The 12779-nt window shown below is 47.4% G+C and overlaps 1 protein-coding gene across 1 annotated transcript in view; it reads right to left on the bottom strand.

Moving 5' to 3' along the window:
• Positions 1–12779, bottom strand: part of CCDC78 (coiled-coil domain containing 78) — a 321251-nt gene that overhangs the window by 71429 nt on the left and 237043 nt on the right. The window contains exon 15 of the mRNA XM_085628349.1: positions 3950–4075. Within this exon, the coding sequence (XP_085484475.1) occupies positions 3950–4075 (126 nt within the window). The remainder of the gene's footprint in view (positions 1–3949; positions 4076–12779) is intronic.

Here is a 12779-nt window from a genome sequence, read left to right on the forward strand (position 1 = left end):
GCCTTGCCCCCCCCCACTCTGTTATATGGGCACACTTGCCCCCCCCCTACAGCATCGATACTCAGTTCATCTCTGCAGACGAAACACATAGCCTCCTGGCCGTTGTATTTTAGACGTTTTGGGTAAGTTTCCTTTAATGTTAGCAAGAACATACAGTCTTTTGGATTTGAGTTAGCTTTCTCTTTCTCCTATTTCCTTGTTCCTTCAACGTCTACTGTGTATGGCCTATTGCACTTATGGGATCAAGTGAGACTGCCTATTAATTGGCAGCCAATGGGATCAATAAGAAGTCTCAAAAGGATGTTTAATGTAATCTGTGCTTGGGCCTGAACTTATATTCTAAGTTTGGTGTAGGAAATGAGTGACCATGTAACATGAAGGTATGAAGGTATGGCAACTCTATAAATGCATTTTTGATGGATATAGCTATAGATTGCAAGAACCATGTAAGATACTCCCTGAGGCAATAGGCAAGGCGGTTCCCCATCCTTTGGGAGAAAATATTACTTTTGCTTGGAATTGTACTCGTGCATGTATGTGTGTGGTGGTAATCCCTCTATGCAGAACATGTATTTGTGTAAATGCTATCCGCTAACATGTTTCAATAATCAATAAACAGATTTATTTTTTTAAACTGCTTAAGCCATGTAACAGCAAACTGGTGGCCATCACCATGCTGCTAGCTAAGAGGCTTGTAGCAAAAGACTGGGGTAAGAAAATGGCTCCTACGGTGGCGCAACGGCTAAGAGATGTAGTATACTGCAGAGAACAGTTGGATATATATGCGGACGAACTACCAGACTCATACAAAACAAAGGATGTATGGGGCCCTGTGACAATTTATCTCTTAGAACACCCTGGGATGCCTTAATGGTCATAACCAGTGTTGATCTGCGGGAAGGTCAATGAGTAGTGGGGTGGAGGGTGATGTCAGGCAGCTTTTGTTTTGCTCAATGGCTTATATGATATCAATGAGATATGCACTGCATTGTACTGCACGGTTTGTTGAATTTTATATGTTTGAATGCTGTCAATGTCTGCAAGCATGAAATAACTCAAATAGAGTTCATAAAAATAAATAAAATAAAAAAAGAACTGACTGACCACCAAGGAAAGGGAGGAAGGCCTTGAGAGCCATACTTATCGCCCGCAATTCCAGAAGATTGATATGCAACAATCTTTCCTCGAGAGACCAAAGACCTTTGATCTGCAGGTACCCCAGATGAGCTCCCCATACTAGAGTGGAGGCAGCCATTTTTACTGTGGCCACCTGAGGTGGAGAGTGGAACGGCTTCCTTTGAGACAAATTGCCGGTCACATCCCCACCATTGTAGATCCACTGCAATTTCCCTGGAGATCTTGGCCGACTCTTTGAGATTCCCGTTGTGTTGAAACTACTGCCTGCGAAGGCACCCCTGGAGGGCCCTTGTGTGCCAGTGTGCATGGGATACCAGCAGAAAGCTGGAGGCCAACAGACCTAGCAGGCATAAGACCTTCATGACTGGAACCATAGCTCCATTGTGAAACATTGGAATCATAGCCTGAATGTCCAGAATCCTCTGAGGAGGCGGAAAGGCTCATTTCCCCGTAGTGTATGGTACTGCCTCCATGAACAGTGTGTGCTGAGAGGGTTCAAGGTGAGATTTGGGAACACTGATAGTAAAACCCAGGTTGAACAACAACTGTGTTGTCAACTGCAAATTATGTAACAGCAACTCTGGAGTCTTAGCCTTGATCAGCCAATCATCCAGGTATGGGAATACTGACATTCCCCACCTTCTGAGATGTGCCACGACCACTGGCATCACCTTCGTGGAGACTCGAGGTGTGAAAGTAAGATCAAACAGAATGACTGCAAACTGATAATACTGAGACCCCACCATAAAAATGAGATATTTCCTGTGTGACTTCAGAATGGGAAAGTGAAGATATGCATCCTGCAAATCAATCGAAACCATCCAGTCTTACTCCTCCAGTACAAGAAGCACTGGTGCAAGGGTTAGCATCTTGAACTTTCCTGCTCAAGGAACCAGGTAAAAATCCTGAGGTCGAGGATCGGCTGCAAGCAACTGTCCTTTTTGGGAATCAGGAAATACAGGGAATAGCATCCCTGACCTCGTTCCTGCTCTAGTAACAACTCTACTGCACCCTTCTGAAGCAGAATATTTACCTCCTGTTGGAGGAGCAGAAGATTCTCTTCTGAACAAAAACACATGTGGGGAGTAAAAGGTGGGGGGGCTATTGGTAGGTGAGAGAGTACCCATTTTCCACAATGTCAAAACCCAAAGATCTGTTGATACAGATCTCAATTGAGGAAGAAAATAATCCTCCCACTGGACAAGCATGCTCCAAGATGACTGAACGGCTGCTTTCCTGTGACATTGGCCAGGGAGGAAAAATAAGAAGGCGGTTGATGAGCAGCTCCATGTTGCCTGCCTCTGCCCCACCCCATAGAACTTCTTAGAGGGGATTGGACATCTGCTGCTGGTGTGGCTGATATTGGCTTTTGCCTCAAAAAGAAAAGTTCTGGCCAAACCTACGGAACTTACAAAATTGCCTATAATCGTAGGCTGGGACTGATGGCCCAAAGATCTCGCCGTTGCTTTGCCATCCTTGAATCTCTTCAAGGCAGAATCCGCCTTGGCACCAAACAGCTTTGGAGCATCGAATGGCAAGTCCATTAAAGTTGCTTGCACATCTGACCAGAAGCCAGATCCCCTTAACCAAGCTGGTCTCCTTGTAGCATCTGAAGATCCAATCGCCTGGCGACTGAATCAGCGGTATACAAACCCGACTGAATAACTTGACGGGCAGCCTCTTCAGTGTTCAGGGATCCAGTTAACGCCCTAGGTTCAACCAGTGCCGGAGACTCTCGACGAACCTCTTCCACTGTTGATGGCGTAGCCCTTTTCGGAGCCAGAGGATTAAGAGAGTGGACAAATGGGGCCCACAGGTGCACCAGATGGAGCCATCACCCTAGTGAAAATGCTATACATAGCATTCAGAAAACTCGACCCGTCAGACCCCGGAGTTGGAAATGCCGGGTACTCCCTCTTCTTTTTAAGAGGCATAGGATGAGACTGTGGCGAAACTGGACTCGGAACAAACTCCGAATCAGGGTGTCCTGGTGGAGTCACGGCACTTGGACTTGAGGGTGACGCTTGAGTGACCTCCGGAGATAGAGTCAGAGACACCTCACCTTGGCCTTCATGAATCCGGGGACATGGACTTCGGTGAATCAGCCTTTGAAGAACGGCCCCTGCAACCATGATTCTGCTTCTTCTTAAACTTTCTCTTGGGTGATTTCGAAAAGCGGGGAGACGGTGACTCCGACCAAGGATGAGACCTCCGACGCCCTCTTCTCTCCTTCTCGCTTTGACCATAAACAACTTAGCTCTCTTTCAGTGCCTTGTGGCTCATCGTCTGGCAAGATGAACATGCGTCTATGTCGTGGTTCAAACTTAAGCACCAAAGACAGCAGTCGTGAGGGTCTCTGATCGACATTTGACCCTCACATTCCCTGCAAGGCTTAAATCCAGACCCTCTGAGGTAAAATTCTTCCCTTGCAACAACGTTGCTGTTTTCTGGAAAAAAAATGTCACAAAAGCTTCTCTAGTACTAAGGAGATCCTAGAAAAAATAATTACACATCGAAGGAGCAGAAAAAAGGGAACTGACGTCAGCAAGCCGATGCGGGAGTCTCATGACTCAGATTATGTCACCCAGAGTTGCATGCAGAGCCGTGGCATTATGATGTCCTTTAGACGTGGGAGAGCAGTAAAGAAAGGTTTCCGTGGAATGCTGGAGCATTGGGACATTCAAAAGGGGAAGAATCCACAGGTAGATATATCCATCAGAAAAGAACAATATGACAGCTATACAGCTAGTAAAAAGGCTGAGGGAGACAAGGGGTGCATGAAAAGGTTTGTGAAGTGGAGGAACAGACTCACCGCTAGGTCACGGATATAGCGAGTAAGGCGGGATCGGTACTCCTCATTCAGCTCCTTCAGCTGCAGCTGTAGACGTGAATTCTCCAACTCAAGCTCTTTCAACTGGCTCTGTGATGTCAGCAGGGTCTGTGGGTACACAATGCAAGGTAGAAATGAGTCCCACACAAGAATATCCATCTATTTTTTTTGTCAGAAGCTCCAGGTCACCATCGCCCTTGTTATGTCTTGCCTAGACTACACAAATTAGCGGTACCTAGGGCCCCTGTTCTTGCTACTCTAAATACAACAAAGAATCCAAAATGTAGCTGCAAGACAACTCCTACATTTTTGTCTGCAAGATCAGATCTTATCCGCTCCCAAATTGTCCACTGGCTAATGATAGTGAGGAGCTCAGCCTTCAAAGCACCCTTGTTGCCCCTAGGGCCATTGTTAGAAATGGAGGTCTCTAGTTGGCAGAGGTAGGTACCTTTGGCCAAGTGGGGGCCCTTGCTTCTAGTCAGGGTAAGGAGGCTACACTCCTAAAATAACCCCTGCTCACCCCCTTGGTAGTTTGGCACTAGAAGGCAGGCTTATCTCAGAGGCAGTGTGTAAAGCATTTGTGAACACACACAGAAATATAGTGAAAACACTACAAATGGACACCACACCAGCTTAGAAAAATAAGTAATCTTTACTAGTCTTAACACAAGACCAAATGACAAACATCCACAATACTGTAATAAAAATATGACTTTAAAATGGTAGAAATAGCTTAGTTCAATGTAGATGGTAAATGCAACACTTTACTCTCAAAGTACCTTAGATGCGTCTCGCAAAACAAACAAAAGGGTCGCAGGGAAGGTGATGCATTGGTTCCTTACTGCAACGCAGGGGAGGTGATGCGTCGCTTCCTTGCCCGAGAGGAGGTGATGCGTTGGTTTCTTACTGTATTCCGGTTACGATGCGACAAGATGGAGCCTCAATACGACGATCCGGTGCGATAAAACGAAATGGCGTCTTTGATGCGATGCGACAATGTGGATGCAATGCGTGCATGACCGACGGCTGTGCGGCAACTCGGTAGACTCTTGGGCCGCGACAGGCCCTGCGACACGCTTCTCCGGTGATGCGACGGCAACCTCTGTGGCGGCGACACGCTTCTCCGGTGATGCGACACGCTTCATCGGTGATGCGACGGTGAACAGCTGCGGTGGCGACACGCTTCTTCGGCGATGCAACGGCAACTGCTGTGGCGGCGATGGTGTCCAGCTGCCAGCTCCCAGCGACATGCAGTCTCCAGAGGGCCCAAAACAACAGCAGGCACCTCACTGCAGGTAGAATTCCCAGCAAGGGAATTCAGAGGGAGTTGGTGGTGAAGTCTGTGTCCCTGAAACTTCAGAACAGGAGGCAAGCTCAGCGTCAAGACCTTGGAGATCTTCCTCAAGAAAGTAAAAGTACACACAAAGTTCTTTTTGTCCTTTCCTTGGCAATAAAGTAACCACTGCAGGCCAACCCCAAACAGCAAACAGTACAGGGGCAGTCTCCTCCTTCAGCTCCCTTGGTTCTTCTCCTTGGCAAAGGGTTCATCTTGATTCCCAGAAGTGATCTAAAGTTCTGGGGTCTTTGCCCCAATATTTATACTGCAAAATCCTTTGTCCTCGGAAGGTAGAGGTGTCTGTGCCCAGCCAAAACCAGTTCTGTCCTCCCTGGTGCAGCTTCCTGGCAGTAGGTGGAGACAGCATTGTTGAAAGCAGACCTGGCCCAGGTAGCTGCAAGGAAGACTCCTCTCCCTACTCTCTATTCTATGAAGGCTCAGGTCAGTGAAAGGAAATCTCCTCCCCCTACTCTCTATTCAATGCAGGGCCTATTCAACCCAGCCCTGACCCATCAGACTGCTGGAGCCAAGGCCCTCTCCAGCCCCCTGTCACTCACAAACCAGACATGAAATACACAAACCTGACAGAGGCATGCTGGATGGTTAGGCAAGAAAATACTTACTTTCTAAAAGTGGTATTTTCAAACACAGAATGTACAAATCACCCTCACTAAAAGATGCATTTTAACATTCTGAGTTCAGGCATACTAAACTCGAATGTCTACCTTGTTCCCTGGGTCAGTTAGGATTATAAGATGTTATAATCAAACTGCCCATTCTGGCCTATGGGAACAGATAGCCTTGCCATAGTGAAAAACGAAATTGGCTGTAATTCACTATCAGGACATGCAACACACATCGGGTAATGTCCTACCTTTTACATAGAATGCACCCTGCCCTTGGGCCTACCTCAGGGGTGACTAATATGTAGAAAAGGGAAGGTTTAGGGACTGGCAAGTGGGTGCACTTGCCAAGTTGACATGGCAATCCCAGACTGCACACAGGCTCTGCAATGGCAGGCCTGAGCCATATTTTATAAGCTGCTTCTGTGGGTGGCACAACCAGTGCTGCAAGACCACCAGCAGCACTTGATTTACAGGCCCTGGGCACACATTGTGCACTGTACTAGGGTCTGACAAGTAAATCAAATAAGCCAATCATGGAGTCACTAATCCATTACAACAATTTACAATAAGGAGCACTTACACTTTGGCACTGAATAACAGTGGCAAAGTGCCCAAAGCATCTAGACCAGCAAAAACACAGGAGGCAACAGCAAAAAAAGGGAAGGGAGACTCCCAGTCAAGAGATCTGGGTTAAATCCATCACTCTTTTGCCTACCATGCCACCCCAGTTTAGACCTGGCCATATGCAAACCAGTCTTGACCCTGTGCCTCATGGGAACAGTCCAGCCCGAACTGCCAAGCCAGGTCCTCCCTGGACCGGACACAAGCATCCTAGGACCGGTTTCGAGGTTTCACCCCTCATCAGCCAGGATAACTTGAATCCAGTGGCATAGTGAGCCTTGGACCCACATCTGGGCATACCTGGTCCACTTGGGCGAGAAAGCAAAAGAGACACAATTGATGGACGGAAGGCAGAACAAATCAAAACATTCACCCCCAGTCAAGAGATCTGGGTTAAATCAAACATTATTTTGCTCACCATGCCACCCCAGTTTAGACCTGGCCATATGCGAATCAGTCTTGATGCTGTGATTCATGGGAACAGTCCAGCCCAAACTGCCAAGCCAGGTCCTCCCTGGACCGGAAACAAGCATACAAGGACCGGTTTCGGGGTTTCACCCCTCATCAGCCAGGATAGCTTGAATCCAGTGGCATAGTGAGCCTGGGACCCACGTCTGGGCATCCCTAGTCCACTTGGGCGAGAAATCAAAAGAGACACAATTGATGGACAGAAGGCAGAACAAATCAAAACATTCACCCCCAGTCAAGAGATCTGAATTAAATCAATCATTATTTTGCTCGCCATGCCACCCCAGTTTAGACCTGGCCATATGCAAATCAGTCTTGATCCTGTGCCTCATGGGAACAGTCCAGACCGAACTGCCAAGCCAGGTCCTCCCTGGACCGGAAACAAGCATCCTAGGACTGGTTTCAGGGTTTCACCCCTCATCAGCCCGGATAGCTTGAATCCAGTGGCACAGTGAGCCCGGGACCCACGTCTGGGCATACCCGGTGCACTTAGGGTAAGAACGCAAAAGACACACAATTGATGGACGGAATGCAGAACAAATCAAAACATTCACCCCCAGTCAAGAGATCTGGGTTAAATCCATAGGACTATTTGTTTCATCATTTGTTGTATTATGTTTCAATATATTTTAAGATTGTCTTAACACAATATGATTTTTAGAAGAGAAGGTTTTTAATTGTTATCGCATAACTGCTGATACAATAATGTTCGACCTGATCACCATGCACAATACTAGAACGCCTTACACAGAGGCCCTTTACATACAACTGACAGGCAGCATGCAGACCACAGATTTAAAACTTTTTTGCATACAGACTGAAAGATTCTTTTCTAAAAAAAATATTTTGATTGGTTTTACCAAACAATAAACATTGCACACACAGTAGACACAGCAGCACATACATGTACCTATCTTGTTTCTAAGCTGTTGCCCCCTCTACCACACATAGCCCTCGTCGTCATTCCTGGACCCCCGGCACCATTTTGAGACTGAAAGATTCTTACTCCATAAAAAGGAGACTGCAAGCCTTGAGAAAGCCCTCAGCAGAAACGCCATAAGGGACGGAACATGTATTGGCTGAATCATGTAACATAATCAACATGAGAATGCCATTAAAAGAACAAAAATAAAGAATGTATCCAAGTGCAACCACGGTTATGAAATAGTCCTAGAAGAAATACTATAACTCATGATACAACAATTAGGTTTATGAATATGAGTTTTTTATACTGTCAATCTTACTGCTCAGCACAAATACGGTAACAGAGCCCACCTGTCACATTCAGTATAGCTGCCACCCAATACATTTTTGGATTTATATAAAAATAGCTATTTACAGTGGGGCATCTCAAGTCCAAGTCCCTTTATACATTATTTCAAATTTAAGGTGCAGTTTCTCTTTAAGTCTTCAGTTGTGGCACTGAGCTGGGGAACAAGAAGTAGCCATTGGAATCCCTCCTGCATCTCTCCTGTGTATATGGTCAATAAAAAGTCTGACTACTCATATATTTCAGCATCACAAGTGTGTTGACACTTAGTTGCATCTATTTGTAAATTTGATAAATCTAGTCTGCCACCACTAATCAATGTATATTCTTCATGATGTAGGTGTGTGAAAACCAAGAACCTGGTTAAACATAAATGCGGGTAAGGCAGTAAGAAGGAGGTCAAGTCACTGTAAAATGAGGTTCTTTGTTGCTAGATAGTGCGAGAGGAATTCTTTGTGGCATTCTGTATGGAAGGGTAAGAGAGTCTATTTTGCTGGTGTCCTATAGCGAAAGGGACTCTATTACTATTCCACCATGGGTATTTTTTATAAGGCAGTCCACTTTCTTGGTTCTCTGTGGGGTAAGAGATCTTAAATTGGCGGGCTTCTATGAAGGTGCTGTTTCTGTTTTTGTTGTAGTCCTTAGGAGATGGCTTTGGTGGCGTTCAATATAAATGTGGAATCACTTTGATAGTATTTTGCTGGTGGATAGGAGCTGGATTTGTCAGTATTATGAATGGCAATAGGAGTGTAGTATGATTATGTTCTTTAGAGTAGATGGGATGCTTTTAGGTCCAGATGGGTTCTACATTAGAGAGTTAATGCTCATTGGAGCAGCAAGAGCTTCCTCCCTTGGGAATAGAGAAGAGGAGGTTATCATATGTTTGTGAGGGTGATGTGAGTTTGCTTTAGTGGGGATTTATTGTTAGGAAAACCTGCTTTTGGATACCCTGTAGGGGAGGGCACCAGTTTTTATTTTTATTTTTTTCAAACTTTATTAACCTTAAGGCATGACACAGATTATGCATTCAGTAGTAATACTTGACAATTCGATATAACAGAAGATGATATTGTAAAGGCACTTAGACAGCGCAAGGAACAAGGCAGACAGCGAGCATGTGGGTAGGGGGTGTTACTGACTTGAGCGCCGTTTATGAAGTTGACTGGTCATGTGCTATGGGGCTGGCCCTGACCGGGGAGTGATTGGTAGTCTGGGCCCTTGGGGTGGATGGCTGGATTGGAGAGTCCTTGGAGTTAGTCGTCCGGTGGAGATAGGAGACTAAGGGACCCCAGATCTCGTGCGGTCTGTTAGCCACGGGCATCAGGTTCCAGGATTCACTAAGGTGTGTTTGGCAGTATGCTGCATCCACTAGCCAGTGTTTGGGTGAGGGTCCGGTCTACGACCACAGTGTATCCCCACACGGCGTTAAGCTAAGACCAGTAGCATCGCGGTCAGTCTGCGATTTGCATCAGTGACCCCCTTGACGTGGCCCAGCAGGCAGGTGAGTGGATTAGGAGCGATGTGTTCAGCAGTGATGTCGCCGATCGTTGTGCATACCTCCTGCCAACGCACACATCTAGGGGCCAGATTTATCAATGCGTTTTGCGTTCGCAAACTGGCTGATTCGCCAAATCTGCTCGTTTGCAAATGCAAAAATGCGTTTTGCAATGTATCAAACTCTTGGCATTCGCAATATGGGTAATCACAATTTTTTGCGATTACCTAAATTGCGCATATAGATAGGGAATTGCAGTTTGCGATTCCCTAAATGCAATTCATGTAGCAATCTCAAATTGCGAATTTGTATTTAGGAATCGCAAATTACCACCAACTTCAAGTTGGTGGTAATTTGCAAATTCCTAGAAAAATGCACATTTTTGCATTTTTATAAGTGCCATGTGGCACACACACATGCCCTTAGGGCATGTATGTGCGCCACATGTGCATACTTACCTTTTTTGGGGGTGCACCAGGGTGGCCTTTTGGCCCCCTTTCACCCTTGAAATTGCATGCGCAATATGCGAGTACCTATTTGGCACTCGCAAATTGCAAATGCAATCCTATTCATTCCTATGGGCCTCTAGGCCCATAGGAATGAATGGGAAGGCATTCCTTAATAGCGAATCGCAATTTGCGATTCGCTATTAAGGAATATGTAGGAATCACAATTATATTTGCGAAACCTACATTCATTTCATTTTGCGAGTCCATAATAGCGAATCGGTAAAATTCGCTATTAAGGACTCGTAAAATACAATGTTGATACATCTGGCGCTTACTGTTTTCAGACAGACCCATTTTTTGTAGTGTGGTAGGGGTGCGGTAGAGACGGTGCAGAAATGTAAAATGAATGAGTCACAGCCGGTGGTTGGGGGAGAGATGTTTTGTTTGGTTGCAGCAGTACTGCCACTGGGTTGGTGAAGGGTTTTCGATTAAATCAGCCGCCCCAAGCGCAACGGGCACGCTCAGTGTCAATAGGAGAAGCCGCCAGAGTAAGCGCGTATAGCCTGGCAACAAGTTTTCGTGGGGATGAAGCTGAGTGTACGTATTCCAGAGCAGCGTTTGACGGTGGCACATCCAGGAATGTGAGGTTGGCGTCTTTGCATGTCACTCTGATGTGATAGTAGAGAAGCTTGTCAAGCAGGGTCGCGTTCGGAGGGAGAGGAAGAAAACTGCTGTTAGGGTAAAGATCAGCATTCGTTCGTATGCCCCGGTTCACGGCGCGGCAAGCCATGCCAGTTGTTTGTAGCGGTGGAAAGGAGGGGTTGTTCGCCAGGTGCATCGCTGGCACGTATAAGTCCCTACCCCAGGTGTATTTGCTGATCCCATCCCACGCCCAGCGCACGCACTCCAGTGAGTTGATTTCGTCCAGAGGAGCCTTGTATGGCAAGAACAAAGCTGTTTGCAGAGGCCACATCTGTCTCAACTGCCACATGTGGCTGAAAGGGCGTAGGGTGCAGCCAGAAGTGAAGGAAGCTGGCTTGAGCACAGAATGCATAGAGTCGGGGGCTCCCATGCTGCCGCAAGAGGGACGAAGCATGAGGATGTCATACGCGATACGTGGTTGGCAACCTGCCCAAGTCAGGGAGATCATGTTCGAGTGTAGTCTCTTGGAAAATTGCGAGGTGAGTGGGATTGGGATATTTAAGAATAAATATAGAAATCTGGGCAGCACCACCATTTCGGCGCTCGAGACTTGGCCGGCCAGAGAAAGTGGAAGCTTATTCCACGCTTGCAATATAGTTTCAAGCCACTCTATTGCTCTCACGAAATTGGTTTCCATAGTTCTTCAAAATCCCGGCTCAGCCATATGCTGAGATACTTAGTGGGACCAGTTGCCCAAATGAACGGATATTCAGTGGGGAACGGTGTTGTCGCGTTGGTGAGGGGGAAAAGGACAGATTTACCCCAGTTAATTTGTACCCCAGAGTATCCACCATATCGTATTGCCTCCCTAATCATTGGAGCTATTTTCTCCTGCAGCTCGCGAATAAATAGTGTTACATCATCCGAAAACATGGATGTCACCAGCTGCGGGTTGACAAGCCAATGCCCCAGTGGGTGTGGTGCTGGCGTAGACGTGTCGCGAGAGGCTCCATGGCGACGGCGAAGAGCACCGGGGACAGTGGGTAGCCCTGTCTGGTGCCCCTGGTGATGGTGGTGGTTTCAGTGACCTGCCCGTTGACCCTAATGCACGCAGAAGGCAGTGTATAGAGGAGGTTGATCTTCTGGATGAAGCCTTGGCTGAAGCCCAGGCGGTTAAGAAGGTAAAAGAGAAAAGGCCATTCCAATCAATCAATCAATCAAGGAATTTATATCGCGCACTACTCACCCGGAAGGGTCTCAAGGCGCTTGGGGGAGGGGGTCTGCTACTGCTCGAACAGCCAGGTCTTGAGCTGTTTCCTGAAGGCGAGGTGGTCCTGGGTCAGCCGCAGGTGGACGGGCAGGGAGTTCCATGTCTTAGCCGCCAGGTAGGAGAAGGATCTTCCTCCGGCGGTGGCTCTCTGGATGCGAGGGACGACGGCGAGGGCGAGGTACGCGGATCGTAGCTGTCGGGTGGGCGTGTAGAAGGTCAGGCGGTCGTTGAGGTACCTTGGGCCCAGGTCGTGGAGGGATTTGTGTGCGTGGGTGAGGAGCCTGAACGTGATCCTCTTGTTGACAGGGAGCCAGTGCAGGTCTCTTAGGTGGCTCGAGATGTGGCTGCGTCGGGGGGCGTCCAGGATGAGACGGGCGGAGGCGTTCTGGATACGCTGAAGTCTTTTCTGAAGCTTGGCTGTTGTACCGGCGTAGAGGGTGTTTCCATAGTCTAGTCTGCTGGTGACGAGGGCCTGGGTGACAGTCTTCCTGGTCTCAGTCGGGATCCATCTGAAGATCTTGCGGAGCATGCGGAGGTTGTGGAAGCAAGATGAGGAGACGGCTTTGACTTGTCTGGTCATCGATAGGGAGGAGTCCAGGATGACGCCCAAGTTGCGTGCGTGGTCCGTTGGCTTG

The sequence above is a fragment of the Triturus cristatus genome, chromosome 10, assembly GCF_964204655.1.
Source record: "Triturus cristatus chromosome 10, aTriCri1.1, whole genome shotgun sequence".
In the NCBI taxonomy this organism is placed as follows: domain Eukaryota; kingdom Metazoa; phylum Chordata; class Amphibia; order Caudata; family Salamandridae; genus Triturus; species Triturus cristatus.